Source organism: Hydra vulgaris, chromosome 12 (genome assembly GCF_038396675.1).
Source record: "Hydra vulgaris chromosome 12, alternate assembly HydraT2T_AEP".
NCBI classification, from domain to species: domain Eukaryota; kingdom Metazoa; phylum Cnidaria; class Hydrozoa; order Anthoathecata; family Hydridae; genus Hydra; species Hydra vulgaris.
Window position 1 is genome coordinate 28,000,420 of NC_088931.1, and position 25,533 is coordinate 28,025,952.

Sequence of the window (25,533 nt, forward strand, 5' to 3'; positions counted from 1 at the left end):
ATCTAAATCATTAAATGGGGCCGCGGCACTGAGTGGTGCAGTAAACCACTGTCGAACATATATTAACGCAGCAAACATGCTAATATCTCTAACTGCGTTTAATTCATGTTGCACTATTTTAAGCTGATCTCTAAATAACCATATTTTAATTGAATAAATAAGTTTTGCCATCCACCGAGCATGATGGGAGGCTCCAGGTGCTTTAAATCTTATTCCACTAGCAGGTTGCTCTCATAAATATATTAGACATAATTCAAGAAGTTCTTTATAATCATCTCGTGGTTGTGAGTCTTGCAAACATTTTTTTAAGAAATTAATTAAAGACGATTTTTTTTCAATCGAGACGTTTGAAAGATATCTTTCAGCTTCTTCACCTTGCACAGTTGGGCTAAAATCATCTTTCTTGATATTCTTCCAGGGTTGTTTAAATCGTTTGAAAATAGCAACATCTGGTCGGGACGTTGTTGGAAAATAAATTTTAAACACAGATCCTGCAACAATTTCAGTAATGTGATGACGACAAGCTAAATTCAATAATTCTTTTCCTAATTTTTCTTCAAGTAAATTACAAGCACCTTTCTCAGATCCTGTATTGCTAGCTGTGGTATTAAACGACTTGTCACAGAGATTATTAATGAGATTCAAAGCTTCCCATTCATGGAGGGAGGCTACAACTGCAGTAGCAATGGCTTCTCCTTTTGAATCAGGAAGTTTTGGCACTCCCAGAAGTTTTTCAACACCACGCCCTGTTACTAAAACTGACAAACGCTCAACATTTCCATTTCCATCGATGTCTGCCATCATTTTTCCATCCCAATGAACTACGAGAGGTACATCCGGTTTGAAATTTTCTTTCGTTTCATTTTAATGAGTTTCACGATAATCAGTTCTTGCCCTATGAAAAGTAGTAACAGATATAGAGAACTCTTCAATGGGAGCTCCTAAACTTTGCATTGTAGCTGCTATAGCTCGCATTGCCACACGATTGCTTACTTTTCCTCTATCTAAGGAAGCGACAACTTCAGGGGTAATAATTTTTTTTATAGAACTCTTCCTTTTCAGACCGGAGCTTTCTGCAACATTATCTTTTGCTTTCAAAACTACGATATCATCATGATCGCTACTAGCAGAACTTGAAGGCGAAGTTGAATTCTCAAGAACAACTACTTCTTCAGAGCGTTGTTTCCTCAACGCTTCTTTTTTGCAAACGTTTATCCAAACTTATCTCTCTGCAAACTTTATTTTCTTTTTTCTCTGCATCATCTTTATCAATGGAACCCAAGACCATGTTTCTATCATCTCGTTGATCTATGAGGAAATCGCGATCTTCAGCAATTTTTATTAAATCAAAAACATTGGTTGGCGCAATATCAAAAAGTTTCATAATTCTCTTCTCAAAGTCTGTTACTTTGCTTCTAGCAACAGCTGATTTCTTATTTCTGTCTTTTAATAGACCCGTATATTCTTTATGAAATTTTTCAAGCCTTGTAACTGCATTATCCTTTCGAATTGTAGGAATTTTAGCTTTTTCCCAAATTTCACAAGTTGATTTGATAACTGTTACCGAACTTTCATGTATACTCAATCCTTTCACCTCATGGTGGAAGAAAAAACATTTTAATACTTCCAAAATCGTTGGAAGCTTAGGATGGCAAAGCATCGATATTGGTTGACCAATTAACCATTTTGCTGTAGAACTGCGTGTTGACTTTGCGACTGCAGCCATTTTAAATTTTTTTTAATACAGTGTATGAATGAAAATATATTTTGTTGTCACCTATATTTCCAAACAAAATTAGTTTCAATTAATGATATAATTGCGAGTTGAAACTCGCAATTATATCACTTTCTTAAAATACTGTAATTAATATTATTAGTCAAGCCAAATAGATCAACTATTGTAATTTTATTTCAGGAATCACAACACTCTCGATAAAGTCTCGAACTGAACTAAACCATATAATAAACCAATATAATAAAATATAATGAAATTCGGCTTAGTTTGCAATTAATTTTGCCGCTTTAATATGCATTTAAAAAGGAAATGTTGTTTAACAAAAATTATTATGCGTAATAAGACCTTTATTTTCGTTTTTTTTTATTAAAATCGAACGGTAAATAACCGAAATGTGCACAGAAAACGAAGGTCAATATTTTACTGAACTTTTGAAAATTCCAATTTTAGAGGGGTATAAAGATCGCCCCAGCGCGACCTCTAAATATTAACCGATTTGGCTGACTTTTTTGGTACAATGTTTTCTTTCATAAATGAACACATTTAGACCTTAGGAATAACAAAAAGTAAAAAAAAAAATTTTTTGGTCATTTTTGGATCACCCTATTATATATATATATATATATATATATATATATATATATATATATATATATATATATATATATATATATATATATATATATATATATATATATATATAGCATAAATATATATCGTCAGCCAAGAACCAAGTGGCTGTATGTCCACATTTTGTGTTTTTTCTGTTTATTATTAATAAATATTCAACAATCAATGGATTATGTGTCCACTAAATCTAGTCTCAAGAATGATGCAACTTTTAAAAATATTTGAAAAATTAGTCGGCAATTCTGGCAGAAAACCTTTACAAATTAAATTTTAAATCTTGATTTTCTCGGAAACATAAAAAATGGATATAGCGCCATTTGGTTCTTGGCTGACGATATATATATATATATATATATATATATATATATATATATATATATATATATATATATATATATATACATACATATATACATACATACATACATACATACATATATACATACATACATACATACATACATACATACATATATACATACATATATACATACATACATACATACATACATACATACATACATACATACATACATACATACATACATACATACATACATACATACATACATACATACATACATACATACATACATACATACATACATACATACATATATACACTATCTATGTCTATCATATCACTATATACGTCTATCTATGAATGAGTCAAGCTCACTTTAAACTTAAATCATGCCAAACCCAAAATATTAATTATAAAACCCATTTCCACCAGCTAACCGCTTTAATGTATTTTCACAAATATTCATGGTCTCAGGGCCGACAACACAAGTTTCGAAGTTGGATACACAATCGTCAATTTATAAAAAAAGTCTTTAATTTTATATCTATAATTTTCTTTAAAAAAATGAAAAAGAAAGATTCTTTAAAAAAAGTGGGGGTATGTGCTCCCCACCCCCCGGTGTTGTTGGCTCTAGGTATGCGTAGTAACTTTCAATCAGTCAAATCTGACCTCTTGCAAAATTCACCAGGCTTGCTTGCTCTTTATGAGAATAATTTAAATTTGGTTGTTCCTTCTTCAGATTTTAGCATTGATGGGTACTATCCTTTGATTTGCAAAGACTCCAATTGTCACATGTTTGGCTGGGGGTGTAATTACGCATCAATTCACCTATTTGTCGTGAAATCAGGTTTGAATCCTCTGACCATTCTGTTATGTGCTTCCGCTTAGCGCCTCTTTACTCTATCATCATTCTTTTTATTCTTTATTGTTCTCCTTTTGTTCTCAAGACTGCACTCTTTTAGATTTAATTGTTTTATCAAATTGGTCATGCCGTTTTTCTTTACTTTTTTGCCAGAATTTTTGTTATTGGCGACTTTAATACTTATCACTGAATAGTTTGGCTAAAAACACCACTTAACCTGTTGGCTCTAAAGCCCATAATCTCTGTATTTTTTAAACTTCTTACTCAAATAGTTAACTTTTAGACTCGTTTTCCAGACAACCCTAATCACTTACCTTCATTCCTTGATTTGTATCTTGTCTCTGACCCTAGCTTGTGTTTAGTTTCTCCTTGTTCTTCTTTAAGTGGTTCTGACCATGTAATGATCTCTATAAATCTCTTAGTCTATAAATCTCTTGGGTTGATATCTTTTGTCTCTCCGCTGATAAATGCACCTCTTACTTAACTATCGGGATCCAGGCAGGTATGGAAGCTTTTATTCGTTATCGTTGGTTCCAAGTCTCATTCCACTCCATGGTTTCCATCTTCTTGTGCAGCTGCTCTATCAAACCGTTATCATTTTTTTAATTTTTTTTAAAGAACAAGTCTCTTGAGAACAAACGATTATTTATTATTGCCAGGAGTTAATGTAAAAAGTTGTTGTCTGATGCTAAGCTCCATTCCCATTTTGCTAAATCTCATATTTTATCTCAGAAGTTTTGCTCTAGAGACTTTTGGAAAATCTTTAACAGCGTCATTAACAAAGGTATGTCTAACATTCCATCTTTAATTCATGGGAATAATTTTATTACCTCTCCCAAGGACAAGGCTGAACTATTTTCAAATAATTTTTTTTCTAATTCGACTCTTAAATATTATGGCCATACTTTTCTTGTTACTCCTTTTAAACAGGTTCACGGCGCATTTGACGGTACTCTGTGATAAGACCGTAACAACAAAACAAAAACAACAATAACAACAACAAAAAAAGTGTTCTCCAGAACTCTCATCAATTCTCTAAATTATTTAATTATTGCTTGACTGAATATTGATTTCTTGCCTGCTAGAAATTGCCATCTGTGGTTCCAATTTCTAAAAACTCTGGAAAACATTCTGACCCCTCCAACTATTGTCCAATTTTTCTTTTCTCTATCATTAGCAAGGTTTTTGAGTCTTTGATCAAAAAATTTTTAACATCCTATCTTGGGTCAAATAAGTTATTGTTAAACAATCAATACGGTTTTGAATCCTCTCGTTCTACGGCTCACTTGATAACTGCTGTAACAGAAAGATCTTATTGTGCATGAGAAGGAGATGAGAAGGCAAGAGCACTCGTCATTCAGCTCTTGACATATATAAAGCTTTTGAATAAGTTTGATATGCTGGTCTTTTCCATAAACTTGCTTTGTATGGTGTATCTGGGGAAGCTTTTGAGATTATCAAATCAAATCTTTCTAAACGCTTTATTAAAATAATTCTAGATACCCAACACTCTTCTTCATTTCCTTTAAATTATAGGGTATCTCAAGGTTCTATTCTTAGTCCTGTTTTGTTTTTTATCTACATTAATGATCTTCCTGACAACCATACATCTAAAATTTCTCAATTTGCTGACGACCCAACTTTATACTCATTTTTTGACAAAAAGTATTTTCTTTTCAATTGCCGCAATATATTTTATTAATTCCTAAAGCAATAAATGGTAACCCTCTCTCTAAGTCCTCTTCCTTACTTCTTACTTTCTAACTCCTCTTCTGAAAATTTTATTAAAAACTAAAAATAATCTATATTTTAACCAAATTTCAACAAAATTGGAAGTAAAATTTAAAAAAATTCAAAACACTGTTTCATAATCAACTTTGGTTAAAACTCAACTTTTCATTCTTACACTTCTAAAAGAATAAAAAGTTTTGCTTCAAATGGTATATTAAAAAAAAGTCAAATATTTTAAAAAAATTGAGTTTATTTTTAATATGAGCCACTTTAAGAGGATAATATAGAAAAATTTATTGAACCGCCTTTAACGACTATTCGAGCTTAAATTTTGCATGCAGCATGCTATCATTGCAAGATTATACTGCCTTTGTATTCGAGAATTACAATTCCACAAAAAAATGATATTTTTTAAAAGTTGTGGTTTCTTATTAATATAAAATTTTCAGCAACTTCTTTCTTCCTCAGGTCCCACAAGTTTTTAATTGGGTTATATCTAGCTCATTGCCAGGCCAATCAATTAGAGTGATATATTCTCCAATTCCAAAAAATTTTTAACAGACCGTACGGTGTGTCAGGAAGTTCCATCTTCCATAAAAATGAAGAGTTCCCTAATTGGAAATAGTTTTATGATCTGTAGAATCAACCAATTTTGTAAGACATCTTTGTATTGATCTTGCTTCATTATACCTTTTACCACGTAAAGAAATCCAGTAACCTTGCCGCTAATGCCTGACCAGACCATTAATTTTGCCTGACCGTCTAAACAACACAGTCAGAACGAATCTTTCTTTATGACGAAAATGCAAAAAATTTTATATTTGTTTTTGTCGTTAAAGTTGACCTGTAAAAAATATAAAAAAATGTTAAGCATCCAAAACATATGCATTACTCTCTAATTTTTAAACTAAAAGTTAACCAAAAAATGTTTTTGTTTAGAATATTTATGCCTTTATTAGTTTTATTTCTTTAATTACATTGAATTTCTTCTTCATGTTATTTCTGATTTTTCCAATTTGAAAACGGACTGACCTAGCAAGTTGATTTGACTAGGCAAGGTCTGTTGCGAGGTTCTTGTTGTCTTATAAATATTGGTTTAAGTTTTATGGTTGCCTGTTTTATGCATAGGCCATTCTTTTAAAGTAAAAAATTTAGTTAAATACAAGACTGCAGGGGACAAAGTCCGTTTTAAACACCCCTATTTTAAAAATACACTATTAGACAAACATTTTTTGGTTAAATTTTACCTTTATTCTATATTTTACCCCTGACAGGTGTTTTTTTAACATTTCTTGAGTAAAAAAACATCATTTCCATTGATTGTGCTGTGAGCCAAAGTGAAATAAGGCTCATCATGCAAATAATTTCTTAAAGATGTCTAAATATAACCACATCTTTGGCGAATTCTTCCTTGTTGATTATCACTTCGTATTGGTATCTTTACATTTTTTGGCAATTGACATATATTTTTTTAAGTTGCACAATCAATCAGGGTTGTACTACATTCAAATTTGCGATTAGCCTGCCTGGCAAACTCTATTACGGTGATCAAACATAATTTAAAAACGTCTGTTTTTAAACGATATAAAGATTCAATGCTTTTTCATTTATTTTTCTGAATACTAATTTTAACTCTTTTAAAATCTAAGCCATTTTCAGCTCACTGGATTGATTACAGATCACTGGATCGGAAATAATCTGTTTGGTATCTTTTCTATATTAAAGTTAAAAAAAAAAAAATCTTTAGAACAAAAACGCATGAGAGTAGATTATAGTAATGTGAGCATACTAAAAGATTTCAAATATGCAAGCAGTGAAGTTAAAGTTGCTTTGTACTTTTTCAAAAAACTTGAGCAGGAATCAGTATAACTAGCGTAAATTTACTTCGAGCAGTCGTGGAGCAATGGTAGCGCATTTGCTTCGGAAACGTATAATCCCTTGTCTAAACCCCACCTCTCGCCAAGTTCAGCAACATCGGTTGGGAAGGAGGCGTGAACTTTCTATTAAATGTTCTTCTGCGGTGCTCTGTGATAAGATCGTAAGGGGTACCTATAAAAAAAAAGGTAGTAAATAGCGGCTCTCATCTAATTAAAACGCTATTAAATTATTTGCGGTATTAAAAAATTATCATCGCGCATGAATAAACTTTTGGCGCAAAATTTTGATGCTAAAATAATAAAACTTAGTTTCTTAGCAAATATTGTTTTAGTGTATTTGCAGTGGACCTATATAGGCATTTTATAGCGGTTCATTAGAGTTTTGCTCATCGGTTTCTTAATGGACCATTTGTGGCAGCCGCTATAAATGGCAAGCCAATAATTTTCTGATATTTTAATAATGGCTAACTATCGGCTAGCCACTTTTGGCGGCAGCCACTAATCTAAACTCCATTAAGTAACCGATAAGCAAAATTACAGCGGTTCGCTCAAAATGCTTATATAGTTTCACGGAAAACCCGCTATGGCACGTTTGTTGGGTTTTCATAAAGAAAAATATATTAGCTAGAAATCCGTTCCATTTTTATTTGGAAAAAAGTTCCTAGAAATATTTAGTTTTGACTTTATTTAAAGATACCATTTTTGTGTAAAATGAGCAAGCTCAAATTACCTAGCGTTTTTCATTGAATTTACCTAGTTTTGAGTCCTAAAATTGCAGTAGTTTTAATTCATTTTTGAATAACAAAATTTAGTAAAAATTTTCAATATTTTAACAATGCTAAATATCTTTCTGTAATTTAAATACAAAAAAATTTTAATTTTATTGTATAATGGTTTGAGTAATAAAAATTGCAAAAATAACGAACTAATTTTTTTTTTATGCGTAAAACGTAGTAGTATTGTTTCAGTAAAAAGTGGCTTAAGATTTGATCTTTTAATGATAAGTTCTTTTAATAACGAACCATTATATTCCACAAATTAGTTGTAATTGTCAGGTTTGAATTGTTTTTTTACTTAATGTTATTTTTTTGAGCTAATTTAAAGCGCTCATATTCCCAAGTGGTCTGGGTAATACAAGCACTTTTGCTAATTCTTTAAAAACTCTGTGTTTTTAAGAAAAAATTTCAGGTGCCCTAACATCTAAGTGAATCATGAGTAGTGATCCTTAAAAATTGTTTATTCACAAAAATTTTGGATCAAGCATAATTATTTTTGAAAATATTCCAGTTTTCGCTTAAGATGCTCATAATACCCTAATCTACCCTTCATGTATGTTTAAATATTAAAAGTATTCCATATAATCTCGTGCAAAACATAAAATTATTAAATAATTACAATGCGCCTAATAATCTTAAACTTTGCCTACATTACAATTTGTTTAAGAAACAACAGCCGAAGGAAATAAATAAATATTTGAAATGTTGTGGCAAGCTTCACATTATATCTTAAAAGAATCAATGCAAAGATTTTAAATAAATGTAAACTTTTTCATAATAAATGCATACCAATAAACACAGATATATTTAAAAAGGAAATTCCATCTATTTTTTATAGGTTTCGCTATTGAGAAAAAAAGAAAGCAAATTAAAATTGAATGTAGATAAGCTTTTTAAAGAGTTTTTTGTGAGATATAAATATTTGAAAAAAGTAATAAAACATTTTCTTAAAACTTTTTTTCATGGATACTAGGTTTGTTATTTTAAACAGTTTAAAACTAAATCAAAACGCTACACCCTTATGTTTTGATTTATTTTGCTATTAAAGATTTCTTTTAAAATAGATAAAATCAATTAAAAATTAAAAAACTATGCAGTTATTTTAATTTACTTTACAATTATTTGAAAATAAAAAGGGCCGACGAAAAGTTTTTAAAGTTGGGAGAGCACAACCATCATATTCCTAAAAAAGATTTTATATCTTGAAATTTCTACACAAAAAAAAAGATCCTTACAAAAAGTGGGGGAGGAGGGGGAGGGAAGGGGGCGGCATAAACCCCCTGGTACCCTGGTCCAGCGTCGTCGGCTATTTAAAGTTTAAATAATAATAATAATCATGATCACAAATCACATTTTCAATTATGTTTTTAGATTTATTTATAATACTATTTATTGATTGATGTCATCTTGAAATAATTTTTTTTTGAACACTATTTTTTGCGGTTGAATAAATAATACAACCTTCATATATTTATAACTTCATAAAAAATTAATGGCAAGCGCAAGAAGAAGGCATTATTTTTGTCTTATCACCGAGCACCGTGTTACAATTTATATTTTTTACAAAATTTTTTCCAAGAGTATAAAGTATAAACTAAGAAATAAGGTAGATGTTTACAAAAATGTTTACATGAAAATAAGAATGTCGCAATTAAAAGATAATACCATAAAGAAATTAGATAAATAAAAAAACTAACAAGCAAACGAAAAAAAGAAAAAGAAAAAGAAAGAAAAAAAAAGTCTTTTTCCTCGCTTCGGACTAACTTTTCCATTACAGTTTTAGCGGTTTTCATTATAATGGACCATTTAACGGTTTCCATTATAATGGAGCAGTTAGTGGTTTCCGTTATAATGAAAACAGATGCGAATCAATAAAAATGTAGAGCTAAACATTTTTGTGAAATAGAAATACAAAATCTACGGAACAGAAAATAGTTTAGAGCTAAATAAACTTGTGTTCCATGAAGTGTACGTAGAGTGTACGCTGAAGTATGTTCTAAAAAAAAATTAATATTGTTTGTTTAATTTGGGTAATTACCCAAACAATATAAATGTTCTTTTTTAACTAAGTTCTTTTCTGTTCTTTTTTAACTAAAACTTTATAAATTTTATGCATATAAAATATAAAAACAGACTAAATCACAGATAAAACATTTAGAAAAAACGATTTATTAACATATTATAAATACTCGTAACTAAGATACTAAATATTTTACAAGTTTTATGAAACACGTAATCTTTGGCAGATATTGTTTGACATATTTACAACCTTCCATACTTTTATTTTTATAAATATAGTTAAATGCGTACTTTATTTCAAATTTTTAAACAGAAAAATACAAACAACTACTTTGTAACTTGCGTCCCGACTAAACGAGAACCTATTCCAGAAATCTTTCTTCTCAATGATAATTTATTACTTGCATTTTTAACTTCCGGTTGTTTTGCGCTGTTCAAACCTTTTATATTTTGTTCCAAGTTATTTGTTATATTTTGATCAAAATTAGGCTTTGGCATTAGGGTTGAAAGAAATGATTTTCTTCTTCCCGGATGAGTTTCTTCTTCCAATTCATCCGAACTATTTTTTAAAAGTAACAAATGCGAGAAAAAGAGTCGTGTAAAAGAACCATGAATTTCATCAAAATCTTCGGCTGCAGAACATTCAATAAACTTAATACCAAAGGTCATTGCTAAACTTTTTGCTTCGCTCTTCTTGACAGTTCTAAAGTGCTGCAAGTCTTTTTTGTTTCCTACAAGCAAAGTTAGTTCGGAGCAAAGTGGTTTTATGTTATGCAATGCATTTAATATATTACGTGCCACTAAAAAGCTTCCATAATCTGTTATTGAATACACAACGACAATTACTGTTGCCCAATTTATAAGCTTTTGAGGATTTTTTATCCATTCCTATAAATAAAATAAAAAAACTATAAATATTTTATATAATCTCTCTCTTACTCTCTCTCTCTCTTTCTCTCTCTTTCACTCTATTCGCGGCTCCCCTTGCTCTGCCCTCTCATCTTTATATTTGATAATAAAAATGATATTAATTTTGTTTTTATTTGTATACCAAGTAAAATATTTAAAAAAACATGAAAGTATTTCATGAAAAATATAGAAACAAACTTTCTCGCAAAAAATTCAAAATTTAAAATCGAAGTTTAAAAAGCAAAGTGGATTTGCACTTAAAGAAATTTTAACTATTCTTGATTAACTTTATGTTACAAGATGGACAAGATAAGACTGAAAACAATGGACTGTGCTAGAAAGATAATTGTTTTTTTAAGAATCTAAATGTTTTTAAAATTTGTCAACGCAGAAGTTATCAGAATCTAGTAAAAATTCTAGAATCTAGTGAAACCTCAAAAATCTAGTGAGTTTTTTTTATTAAAAAATAGTTTTGTTACACGTTGTTATATGCTTAATAAAAACTAAAAATATATTGAAAAGAAGTATTTATATTTTATGTAAAATGTGTATTTATAAAACCCCGTCTTATTTTTCATTAACAAAATAATTTATTTTTTAAATAAAGTAATATGCTACTTTGCAATTAACATGAAGTAAATAAAAATAAAAGAGTGAGAAAAAAATCAAAGCATTTTTGACATTTGGTTGAAGAACACTTTAACATTTAAAAAACTTTTTACTAACTTTTTTGTTTATCTTTTGATATCATCTAGTATCCTTTTAACAAAAATTTCTAGAGTTTTCTTTTACATCAGGTATATTTTAAAGAGTTCTTTTAATGATATAAAAATAACTACTAAATTTTCTAATTAAAAAAAATTCATTTTAAATATAGCTATGCAAACTGTATGTGTTGTCTATGGTGTTTAATTTTAATCTATTTCTATATTTCATCATTTGCGTTATATTTTCTATATTTTTAATTAAATCAATTTAAATGAGTGAATATCATTGGTACTCTCTAATCTTGAAATATAATTATCAAAAATTTGAAATTAGTGTAGAAAAATCTGGTCTTGATAACTAAAAACTAAAAAAAATGTTGTAGTGTACAATGCTATTATAAACTTAAAATCAATCAACCTTCTGTTCAGATAAGCATTTTTTTGTATTGCATTCTACTCTATGCTCAACAACTCGCATCATGCTCTAAGCCTATGCCGAACAAGATGCTTCTTAACCTTACAAGATCGTTTCTTTTAAATGCCAAAAAGTTTTTTAATGGAATTTGAAATTTTTTTCTAATGATTTTTAAGCTTCTCTAAGAAAATTTAATGGTCTTGTTGCGAAAGTGCATTTTATTAGGAAGTTCCAGCCTTATATATTATATATATATATATATATATATATATATATATATATATATATATATATATATATATATATATATATATATATATATATATATATATATATATATATATAAAGGATACTAGATAATATCAAAAGATAAACAAGTTTCAAGGCTTGGTCTTGTCACATATGTAACATTGTATATATATATATATATATATATATATATATATATATATATATATATATATATATATATATATATATATATATATATATATATATATATATATATATATATATATATATATATATATATACCAATGTTGCATATGTGACAAGACCAAGCCTTGAAACTTGAACCTCCTAATTTTCAATGATTTATTCAATTAATTTTAAAGTTGGGTATTTTTTTATTTTATTTATTTATTTTGTTCTTTATTACATTTTAAGCAACATGTCGTTATAAAATATAAAGTTTACATGATTACAAGATAAGAATAAAAAAGCAAATGACAATAAAAAATTTACAAAATTAGATCGATAAAAAATACAAGCTCGCGGGGACTCGTAGAAGACCGTTAGGTCTTGTCGTCGAGAACCGCTAACATAAACGTGATAATTTCTCGTAATATTGATAAAAGATGAACAAGGTAATTACAAATTTTTTCTTTACGGAAAAGTCCGTTGGATTATTTAAATCTGATGTATATACTATATATCCAAAATAAAATGCATAAAAGTCTTAGTATATATATAAATTTTTAAAATTTTAGTATATATATAAATTTTGTCTTAGTATATATATATATTAGTTTATATATAAATTTTTAAAGGTAAAAAGGAGATATACAAAAATATATATATATATTAAAAGTATATTACCAAATCATCAACTGTAAAAATTAATTCTTTAAGTTTTCGTTTAAATGAGTTGTAGTTACATTGTTCAATAAAAACTTGAGAAAAATTTTTTAAAACTATTTTGTTCCATAAAAATGGTCCGCGAAAAGCAAGGCAAAACTTACTAAAGAGGTTTTGCATGGGTAAAACGTTCATATATATGTATGTATAATGTATATATATATGTAAATGTATAAAATAATGAGACATTTAATTTTAATTTTAAATTTATAATTTTATAAATTTCATTCTTAGTTTTAATGCTTAAACATTTAGTATAAAACATCACAAAGTTTTTGTCTAAATTCCATTATATAAAATCGATTTTTTTTAATAAACAAAACAATTGCCACCAAATCCTAATTTTCGGGTTGCAGTAATTTATTGGATATGTTACAAAATGTTGAAATGGTTGTAAAACTATTTTTGATTCTACTTTAGTCTATTCTTAAAAATAAAAATTAAAAAAAATACTTTTCTATTAAACTTTCAAGTCGATTGTAGTTATGTTACCATGCGACCTGAATTTAATACATACGGCTTATTATATTGAGTTTTAATAAGGTTTCCCTAGTTCCTATCGTAAATTATAATCAAAATTTTTTAGAAAGATATTAAACACAATTCTTGATACAGTGTCTGTGTAAATATTTTAAATTCCTGTGAAACATTTATAATTTCTGCATAAATATTTTTAATTCCTGTAAAATAAAATACTTTATATTTCTAATCAATATTTGTAATTCCGCTATAAATACTCCTAATTTTTTACTAAATATTTGCAATTCTGCCAAAATAGTTTTTTGTTTTGGTAATAAAAATATTTGGCTAATAAAAAAGGTAAATTAAATTGCATAATAGTCGTATTCATATCCTTTCCTGGCCGATCTGTTATACTACGTCACACTGTTGCTGTGCTGCAGCCATTTTCCGCCTATTCTTTCAAAATTCTCATCAGTGTGAGATTTAAGACAAATATTTTTTAACTTGATTAAAAAAGGTATTTCGAATTTTTGTCAAAGATTTGGAGAAACATTTTAAATCACAGTTTTTGATAAGTTTTTTTATAAATTTACATAAAGTTTTTATAAATTTATATAAAGCATCTTTTAATCTTTTTTATCATTTTATTAAATCCTAATTTGGAAGCCATTTTGGAAGTAATTTGGATTTAATTGTCTAAATTTTTCATATTTGTTTGATAGTGGAGTGAAACTTTAAGCAGCTTATAGTTAGAGTTTAAATAGTAAATATTTGTTCTGATTTATGACAGATATTGCTGATTGCCTATTTTTCAACATCTTGTTTACAACATATGTTTCAAATAAAATGGTAGGCAGACAAAGTTTATGCAAAAAAGCTTTTGTTTTTGTAAAATATTTCAAAATATTATTTATATGAATTTAAAATCATCCTAATCTAGTTAAACATTAAAATTTTTTTCAATCTTAGTACATCACTACTGTTTTTGTTACAAAATTTTATCTTTTCATTTTTATTTCATCTGTATTTCATCTTTATGTTTTCTCTACGGTATCTTAAACTAAAAAGATTTTTGTTTTTTATATTTTTAAAAGTTTTTACTTTGTGTTATGAACAGTTTTTTTTAATAAGTTTTTTTTTGTCGTTACAGTTATTGTTTACAATTTTTTTACATTATATTTTAGGACATTATTAAATTAATTTCAATTTATTTGATGTTTTGCATTTTTTAAAAGAGTTTTATTTTCATTTCATGAAAGTTAAAACATTTTTAGCTTTCATTATATGAAAACAATTCTTTAACTAAAAAAAACAATTATTACTGGAGGCCCCTCACTGTAATACGTACAATCTCAAAAACAGATCCATGGTCAGTCTCATAAATTAGTCCATGGTCATTCTCAGTAAACAGGTCATTGGTCAGTCTTATAAATAGTTCTATGGTCATTTTCAGTAAACAGGTCATTGGTCAGTCTCATAAATATGTTCATTATTAGGTTTTTTAAAAATAATATCAAAAGTAATTCTAAGAAAAAATACTTCAATTACCATTTGGCTTTTTCAAATAATATAACAATTGTTTATAAATAAAAGTTTTAGGAAGTTTTATATCTAACAGTTTTAAGTTGAATTTTATATCCGTTGCATAACGCATGTACAGGTTTATACCCAGGGTTGCTTATAGTTATTAAATCTCGATTACCATAATAATGAATTTATTTTGTAGTGACTAAGAAGCTGTTTAAATTTTTCTACCTGAAAATAAATTCATTGTTATCATTATCATTGCTTTTCAAATATACAATTAATAAATGAATAAATATATATCTTCAAATGAATATATACTAAAAAATTGTTATGCGAAAAAATAAGCCTTTAATTATAATCTTTTATAATAAAACTTTTATGTTTTGAAACCAGGAAATTAGCTTATTGAAGCAATCTTTTATGCAGAGTTTCATTAATATGATTTTATAAGCATTATATTAATATAAACCAATAATTTTTTCAATAAAGGTTATTTAACCCAGCATCTCCTACCAAACACGGTATCTCCTATCTGACTCGAAATATTCTAAATAAAACATTACATTTAACGTTCTTATCAAGGTTTTAAAAGTGTTTTGAGCATTTTTTTAATGTTGTTAACATTTTTTAATTTTATATATTCAGAACGTGCTGAAGTCTTTTTTGAAGATTTTGTTTGTAATGATCTAGATTACGAAAGTGGTTCAAACAGTTTTTGATTTTAAAAACCTTGACTATGCATTAAATTTTCAAGCAAATTTAGAAATTACTTCGTAACCATTCAACATACGAAATTACTTCGAGACCATTTAATATAAGAAATATACCAGACAATGCTTATTGTCAAGAATTCCGAAAATAAAAATCGGAATTACAAAATGCTCTTCTTTCTTTGCAGAGAAAAAAAAAACATTTTAGCGAGTTACCAAAATACTCATGAACTCACATTTTTTAAATATAACTTATATAATCACTTTTTTTGAAGCAGCATTAATGTACATTTTATTAGTTTTTATAACTTTTTTAAATTTTTGTAGATAAAAATGTTATTTTTTAACACGACACATTTTGATAACAGGTTGTATAACTGAAAATGTTTATCCTGTATAAATATCAGTTTAATAAATAAATAAGTAAATCAATAAATAATCATCAAATTATGAGAGCATAAGTGGAAACATTCTGAGAAGATATTTGCAAATATGTATAATTTATAAAGCAAATTATTATTAAAAAAATTTGCGAATATGTATAAAGTATGTAAACATTGCTTTATACACAAACGTGCATGATGTCATATTTGTATGATGTCATATTTGCATGATGTAATATTTGCATAATGTCATATTTATATTTAACAAATTATTATGCTTTTTTAATTTCTACAAAACAACACTAAACACATCTTCACTTTTTTTTAGAATATTGTATGAATACACTTTTTATATTTGGTTACACATGACATTTATTATATCATAGTTACAGCAACATAGTTACAGCAAACCTCAAAAGAGATTATGAAGCTTAACACATAACAAAGTTTCATTTTGGCTAAAATATAAATTTTATTATTTTAAAATGAACAGATATGCTTTTTGAGTTTTATAAAAATTCTAATTGCTGTTAAGTAGATGATACCTTTTCAGTAGTATCGTTTACTTGCAGTTCAACTTTTTTATCTGCTAATACAATTGATCTCTCAAAAATAACATCTAAAAAAATTTCAAACATTTAGAATTTATAAAACAATACATAATTGTCCTATAAACTATGTTTAGAAAGTTAATGCATATTTTAATAAAAAATCACAATAAAATTTTAATGTATAGCATGATAAATTATCACAAAAAAAGGACAAATAAAATCAAATGGAATAAACCTATGTAATTTTTACTATAAATAATAATATGTTGACGCAAACGTTTTTTTTTTTTTTAAATATAAAATAGTTTTGATAGAATAACTTTTGTACCTTGGTTAGAATCATATTCCCCAATAAATCTTCGTGTTAGAAATCTCACCGAGAGTGCTTGAATGTAATAAACATTTAAAAGATCTTTGAAGTTTAAATTAAAGTAAATAAAATTAGTTAAACCGTAGTAACGGTTTTAACGTATAACAAATAGAGCAAGCAAAATATCAATTAAAAACCAAATAAATCAGGTTCAAACCTGATTTTCCACTATTTTTTGCTCCACAAATTGCTAATCGAATTACAACTGGCTCATCTCTCATGGTTTTTGAAATATTTTAAGAGTCTTGTATTTTTGAAATTTCCTGCAAGAAAACGTAAAAGAGGTTGGTGTTTCTATAGTAACAAATAAACAAGCACTCTAATGTTGACTTTCTTAAGGAAATATAAACTCAAATAATACAATAAAAGTAAATTCAAATGCTAAACAAATTATTTATTAATGTAAATGTCGCTTTTCGTTTAAATGCAAAGGATGAGTTTTGAAAAGAAAGATAAGATTTGAAAAAAAAATTAAAAAAAACAACAACACTTTCAAATTTCTTTCAATCTTTTTTTTACAACAACTTCTCAATTTAAAAAAATGTTTTCAAAGCATAAGAAAAATATAGGGCAAATATTGTTTACTTTAAGTACATAAGGCTAATATTGTTTACTTTATTCTATCCATGTTATCGTCTTTTCCACATAACCTATCTTTATCGTAAACTTATTTAGTAAATAATTCATAATATTAAATCTATTAAAAATCTTACCATACCAGTAACTCGTAATAGTTTATATATATATATATACATATATATATATATATATATATATATATATATATATATATATATATATATATATATATATATATATATATATATATATATATATATATATATATATATATATATATATATATATATATATATATTTAGTTTTATTTTATTTATTAAATACACGCAACCATACACACACACGCATATATATTGTATACATTGTAATTTGGTATACTGTGAGAATGCAATATACCATGAATTGTGATGAAGTTATTATTGTATGAGAAAATTATATCACATATGAAAAAAAAAGAAATTTAATTAATAACATTTGCATCAGTAAATTTGAAGTTCTTTTACAGTTTTTTTTTAGCTTTTTATTATTTTAACAACGATGTTAAAAATATCTTTAACATCCCTTTTACAATAATAGTAAAAAAACAAACATTTTTTTAGCGCCAGTTTTTAAAATTCAGATCTAATTAATGGTAACCTAGTAGGTATTTTTTTCGCAATATATTTCCAATAAAAAACGTATTTTTGCGTTTATGGCCGCAGACGCTTGTTACGTTATGTTATTGAACATGTACTCGGAATACATTGTAATTTTGGCCTAGTAAGTAAAAAATAAATTATGGTCTACTCTAGCTTCTGCAATGGTGTACATTAAAACGTTATTTATTGTAACATTTAACAGCTGCACGTAGACATAACACTTTGCCGGCGTACATAAAAAAGTTCTTGATTGTTTCCTACAATAGCCGTTTATAAAAAGACTGAAATAGAAAAGTAGTAAAAAATAGTTTTAATAGTAGAAAAGTTACTTACTTTGATTTTTTTTCAAGTTAGACTATTTAGTATCAAAAATGTGTAAAAATTCTAAATTCAACATTTTACTCACAGTTAAAAAATATTTAAAAAAAATGTGAATCCTTATATAAACTCACATTGTAAACTGATAAGAAAACAAATAATATATACAACTGATCCTACATAATTTTTGATGTTTATTAAAAACATGCGATTGCGAACTTTTTTTGGTTTAATAAAAAAAAAAAAAATGCGTTTGCATTTTAGACCATATCAATCGGAAAGAAAAAAATATATATATCTATATATATATATAACCAAAAAAAAAAAAAAAAAGAGAATACGTTTGGTACCTAACAAAGGTTCTTGCTTAAAACTGTCAGTTTAAAATCGTAAAACACCGGAAGTTATTTGCTATTTTTAATTAAAACCTTTAATCAGAAGCTGTGTAATTTAAGTTCATAAATCTACAATCTACGTATACTTTAGTTCAAGAATTTCAAGAGCATATTTAACATGATTGGAGCGCGGGCAATAAAGGGTTCTCAAGTGCTCAGGAGTTAACCCAGTTTAAGCTTTAAGTTTTTATTAAATTTATCATTTTATTAAACCTTGCACGTTTGTGTATCAATATTTTATGCTTTTAAAAACAAAAAGCCATCGAATTAAAATTGCTGACGCGGAGACAAAAAAAATCATAAAATGATATTTTTTTTTTTTACATATAAATAAATCATTTTTTAAAATAGGTCATTAAAATTAAAATCGCTAAAATAAACGCACAAAAAAAGGAATGTATAGAAAATGTGGAAAATCCGTACCCCATAACGAAAAATTGTGATAAAAAACAAAGTAGAAAAATGTTTATTTTTACAGAAAATTAAAGCTTAAAGTAAGCCTAAAATATGTAATTTCAACAGAGCCTTGGATAGGCAAGGCCCCATCTTGTTTAGGGGCGCTGATATAAAATTTTTCAGTTAAGTACATTTTAAAATTAATTCTGAAAACTTGTTCAGAATGAGGACTTTTTTTCTTTGGGAATCTGATTAATGTATGTTTTCATAAAGAAATTAAGACATAACATGAAAAAACAGACATAACAGTAAAAAACCACACCCGTCAATTAATTGACAGAAGAAAGCCGGTGAACCGGGGTTCAAAGAAAGATGATGCTTAAAAAGTCACATTCCGTTTTTGTATTTATAGCTGCATTTTTAACAAACCAAGTTTATGTCATATTTATAATTTTTATTGAGTTCTTTTTTAAACTCTTTCGGAAAGAATTTGTTGACAGCGACATATCATGATTCTTAAGTAACAGCGAGTTATTGACAGCTGACATTATAATCTCTCGGTCTGAAACCTTAAGTATAATGAAAACATAATTATATTACAATAATCGTGCGATTCATTGTGAATTGTGTGATTAATTATGTATTTTTAAAAAAAAAAGTTTTTTTTTTTTTTTATTAAATTTTTTGAACTTACTGCTTTAGTTTAGTCGAATTAAATAAGACTTAAATAAGATAATTTTTCCATGATTACATGTTTTTAACTATTCAAAATTGTTATAAGAGATTTCATAGACTCTTAATAGGCATGATAATAAAGAAGTAAATAATAATAATACCCAGTTTATTAGAGTTTTTAAAAATAGCCTGGAAAACAATGTATTGCAGGCCCCATTCTAAATTCTCTAAATTGTAGAGAAGCGAAATAAATTTTCAGTGTTAAAAGTTTGTTTTATTTGATCATATTTATAAGTTACTCGATCTTCCCCTGCTAAGAAAAAGACAAAAATTTCATAGAAAATCTGTTGCATTGATAAAAAACTGTGTTTACTCAATGCGTTTGTAGCCAGCATCACAAGAATTAATTGCACAATAGTGCATACTTCGCTAAAAAAGGACAGTTATGCTTCCAATAGGCTTCTAATGTAATTCAAACAATTATCAAGAAATGTTGTATCATTATTGACCAAGACCGAATGAAAGGTTACAAGTTGAGCGTCTAGTTGATCCTTGTTCAAATCATGGCCCTAGAAAGTGTGATCTAAAGCATCATAAATAAATGTACTATATAGATAACGATTGATCATACAATTAAAGATATATTGATTGATTAATGTCACAAATAATAATAAGTTTGAAATATTATTATACAGGCACATACCTCATTCAGATGTTCTTTATAGGTATGTCCATTTGCAGCTTTTCGAAGATGACATTCAAGATTTTTGTGGACCACGTACCCTGGCTGATCGAAACGATCTCTGATACCACAAACAGCAAGATTTTTGTTTAACATCAACTCTGCGAAATGCTTCGCCTTCTCCAATCTCATATTGTTGAAGCATTTTTTGCTTTCGAGGTAATTTAAGATTATCATCATTCAACTGCTTAGCTAAGGAGGTGGTAACATCAAAAATGACAAATATGATTCGTCATTGAGCATTGATTTCACTGTCTGCTCATTGTATTTACTGTAAGCTCAGCAATCTTCTGAGCTTCAGCAACTGAAAGAGACTTATTTTGGAGCGTTTTGTAAAAATTATCAGCCATCTTTAAAACCTTACTTAATTTACTAAGTTGGAGCCCAAAAAACACCTTGAATTTCGACATCTGTGTTTTAACACCAACTATTCTATTCTTGGTTATAGGATCTAAAGTGCGGCTTAAACAATCTTTTTATGATATGTTTAGAGACTGATGGTTGATGATGCTTGAAAATGGTTTGCCTTTAACAACCGATCTTGTCGGACAGAATAAACGAATGTTGAAGGATTTATTTAATTTCAATTCAACTTTAATTCGATCCAAAGCATCATTGCGTTTAGAACTATTCCGGATTGATTTTGAAACTTTATTTAAAATTTAATTTTAAAAAAATATGCTGAGTCTAAAACATCTTGACATATTTTAGACTTTTTGATGGAATCTCTAACTGCAAGACTTAAAGCGTGGCCGTAACAACGGGTTACTACCGCACAAGATTCACCACGGAGTACCTGTGTTGCGACGTCATTAATTTTTCCAACCATATTAGCATTGCCATCATAGCATTGCCCTCTATAATTATTTAGTTTAAGGGACATGCTTGTGAGGACATCATCGACAGCGGAAACCAAAGTATTTGAATCTATCTTGTCTACATTGTAGAGTCAATGAGGTTCTCTTAGCCAACAAGATCCACCCACCTGATGCACAGCGCAAATTACTCACGGTTTGAAATGTCTATACATATGTTATATAATTTCGATTAAGGGATACATTCCTACTGATTTCTCTGAGAATATGAATATATAAGAATATGACATTCTTTTTATGCATTCATTTTGAATCTTGCCTGAAGTATACTTATTCTTTTTCTTTTCTTCCCGCTCGCTCAATCCTAGACAGTCGTTGCACCGCAATTTCAATAGCTTAAGAAAGTTACTGTCTTCATCATTGTAATGACCACAAAGTGCTATACTTTGACGAGAAAGCGAATACTTTGTAAAATGTTAAAGAACATCTTTCCGTTTATCTTCTTGTCTTTCTGGTACTCAGAGCTTAGCATTTCACTCACATCTTTGTTAATGAATTTAAAACGAAAGTTCACTAAAGCCAAGTTCACGCTCGTCGAACTTAAAAGACTTTGGCGGGTGGAATTCGGATGGTAATACTTCATTTTTAGAGCTAGGGTATATAAGCTATTATATAGATATAATTCTAAAAAATGACTCTTTAATATTTTTAGTACTTAATATATTTTTAAAATTATTTGCGCTTTATGATTTACATTTAAACAATACAACTATAAAAATGTTAAATTAAAATCAAACAAAATATATAAAGAAATAAAAAACCTAATAAACAGCAGGGAAAAATCGGCGTTTGCCGGATCCGCCAGATCTGTTGTCCCGCCCATGGTTACGCTTTTTTTATTGTGATATTTACTGTTAAATTCATATCAATAGTTTTGATATACTTTTTCCTGATAAAATATCAGATGAGTTTAATAACAAATAATGTAAGATATTATATAGCACAAAATGAAAAATATTTTAGTACTTTTATTAAATATTATTAAATACTTCTAAAAAGTTTAGTAAACAAATTACTAAATGTAAAAATGATATTAAAAAGTACTGTCAGTAATTAAAAGTATAGTGGAAATAAATTAAAAAAGACTCATATTACCTTTAAAAAATTATTAGCAATATTAATGATATTAACAATTATTTAAAATAATAACTATTATTAATAATAATTCTTTAAGGTAATACTTAGTCTCACTTTTATTTTCTTCCATTATGTCATTAATTACTGACAATATTTTTTAATATCGTTTTTACGTTAAGTTGTTTACTCAAGATTTTAGCTTTTTTGAGAAGTATTTTTATATGTACCGTAAGCCGTAACTTTGAACGTACGTAACCTTGAACCGTAACTTTGAACGTTTTTGAGATGTTTTTACTTGCTCCTCCTTCACTATTGGCTATTTATAATTTAACAAATTGAATATAGGGGCTGAGGTTGACTTTTACATAATTCAAATTCAAAATATTATTTAAGTAAAAGGATTTTGTTTAATATTAACTTAAATAGCCATTCAAACTTAAATAGTCATTCAAAGCCACCCCTTTGAATTTGAACTTTGAATACGTTTTCTGTAAAAGCAAAACCTATTCAAAACAAATTGTTTTGCTTTAAAATTCGATAAAAACAACAGTGTAGTTTTACATAAATTTATTATTGATAAAATAATTTAACATTATTTCATAACAAACACCCATTCGGTTTTTTGTTTCGTTCTAAGATCTGTTTTAAGAAGGACTAAAATAAAATGAATCACACTTACATCAGTTTCACTTACAGACAATGTAGGGGGAACATCTTTACATTTTGTTAAAAAATCCTCAAAAGAAATACTTTTTTCCAAGGTCAAAAGTATTTTTTTTTCCCCTTTTTCCTCTTGCTTGGCGACTACTGTTTTAATGTCTTTATCACCATCTGGCAAACGATTGAAGATAATACTTACATCTAATAGGTAAATCCATATATTTTTCAAAACCACTAAGCTACTAAGTTATTGATTACCTTTTGATCTAAATAATTTCTAACTTTAGAACAAAGGAAATATATTTTTGTAATTTTCTGTGCTTTTTTTGAACAAGAGGTTTACGATTGATCAAGTATTATCTTCCAACATTTTATAAAAGGTCTATAAAATCCAACATCAAGAGGTTGCAATAAATGGGTAGAGTGACCAGTTATATAACAAGATACTGTTTTCTTAGCATCAAGATGCTATTTTCTTTAGTTAATTCAAATAACTTTTCACTGAAAAGATTGCTTAAATTATAACTAATAGGTACTTTAGTTCCTGCAATGAAAAAAGCAATAAAAAACAAGTCAAGAAAACGAATAAAATCAAACCGTTCTGATTTGGATTGTAATGTAGATTAAGTGATCAACTTTCGTTTTTTGTTATCCATAAATGGTCAGCTTTATACACATAACCAGAGACGATTTGACCAGAGGCACTAAACATGACTGACGTCACAACATATTGCACAATTGCTAATTTTTGCATATTTATAAAAACTATGGGTTTTCCATTTATATATATATATATATATATATATATATATATATATATATATATATATATATATATATATATATATATATATATATGTATATATATATGTATATATATACATATATATATATATATATGTATATATATATATTATATATATATATATATATATATATATATATATATATATATATATATATATATATATATATATATATATATATATGTATATATATATATATATATATATATATATATATATATATATATATATATATATATATATATATATATATATATATATGTATATATATTTAAAAACATACATATACACATACAACAGCTAGAAAAAATATGTGTATATGACTTACTGTTTATACACATGATAGATAAAGCTACAGTTACGTGGTCTAAAATAATTTTGTTTTTTCGCTTGTTGCGCTCTCGTGTGGTGGCTTGACAAAGTGGAGACTTTTTAAATATAAAGAAAATTTTTTGACTTTCAGTACATACAATGATTCAGTACACCAAATACGTATTTGTTTTTCGTTCTAATGAAATTATATTGAAACCCACCAGTTTGAAATTGTTAAGAGAGTTTACGTCATCGAAACCACGTCGGGTTTCTGTTAACCAAATTATATTATAAAGATTCCAAGTTATTTCAATAAAATTACAAAATATCAAAACTTTGTATTGAGAAATTCTTTAGATCCATGGGTATAAAGAAAAGTTCAACTGACATAAAAGAAACTTTTTTTATAACTCCCCAGTGATTTGCTTATTAAATATAACTATTGAATACTTACCCTTCCCTCGCAAATATTTCGCTCAAATTTAATAATGAAATGATCTTTTTGTATTTTTTTTAAACTAAACTTATAGCGATCTTTAATTAAGCTCTTCTATATGAAGAAAAAAAAATTAAAACAAAAACTTTTAATAATCCTTGGATAGATAAACTCATGAAATGTTCTAAAAGTAAACAAAAATTATGCAACAATTTCCTAAAATTAAGTGCCGTTCTTATAAATGTTAAAAATAGCTTACGATATTTTACCAGGCATGACAGCAGGATTTCTGATCCATAGAGATTTTAATGGTTAAAATTTCACACACAAAAAAAATAATAATAATTATAAAAAAATAAATAGTTATAACTTATAACTATGTAACTTATAATTATATTTTAATTTTTTTTTTTTTGAGAATGTACAGGAATTCCGACCGGAATTTGTGTCTTTTAGATCAATTCGCTTCTGGCTGGAATTAAAATTTTTTTTTACTTTTTTTTTATGACATGTGACACA

General features: G+C 27.2%; 1 protein-coding gene across 3 annotated transcripts; it reads right to left on the reverse strand.

Annotated features, from left to right (window-relative positions):
- Positions 1–10,068: 10,068 nt before the first annotated feature.
- Positions 10,069–24,790, reverse strand: LOC101235147 (ras-related and estrogen-regulated growth inhibitor-like protein). 3 transcript variants are annotated; one of them, XM_065812801.1, is made up of 6 exons: positions 24,595–24,790; positions 24,058–24,164; positions 17,263–17,368; positions 17,064–17,120; positions 16,730–16,803; positions 10,069–10,822 (listed from the first exon to the last, which is right to left on the reverse strand). In XM_065812801.1, the coding sequence occupies exons 3-6, from the start codon at positions 17,324–17,326 to the stop codon at positions 10,262–10,264; spliced, it is 756 nt and encodes a 251-aa protein (XP_065668873.1). In that variant the 5' UTR covers positions 17,327–17,368; positions 24,058–24,164; positions 24,595–24,790; the 3' UTR covers positions 10,069–10,261. The 3 variants fall into 3 exon arrangements, with proteins under 3 accessions (XP_065668873.1, XP_065668874.1, XP_065668872.1); XM_065812802.1 differs by lacking the exon at positions 24,058–24,164 and having other exon boundaries at positions 24,595–24,686; XM_065812800.1 differs by lacking the exons at positions 24,058–24,164; positions 24,595–24,790 and adding an exon at positions 18,656–18,781.
- Positions 24,791–25,533: the final 743 nt, after the last annotated feature.

Bases quoted from the DNA above. Each gene is read 5' to 3' on its own strand.
- LOC101235147 (XM_065812801.1), bottom strand. From the start codon at position 17,326: ATGAGAGATGAGCCAGTTGTAATTCGATTAGCAATTTGTGGAGCAAAA. The intron at 17,121-17,262 runs GTTTGAACCTGA...ATTACATTCAAG, and splicing joins AAAAAATAGTGGAAAATCAG to CACTCTCGGTGAGATTTCTA. The intron at 10,823-16,729 runs GTATCATCTACT...TTTTATTTATAG, and splicing joins TAAACGATACTACTGAAAAG to GAATGGATAAAAAATCCTCA.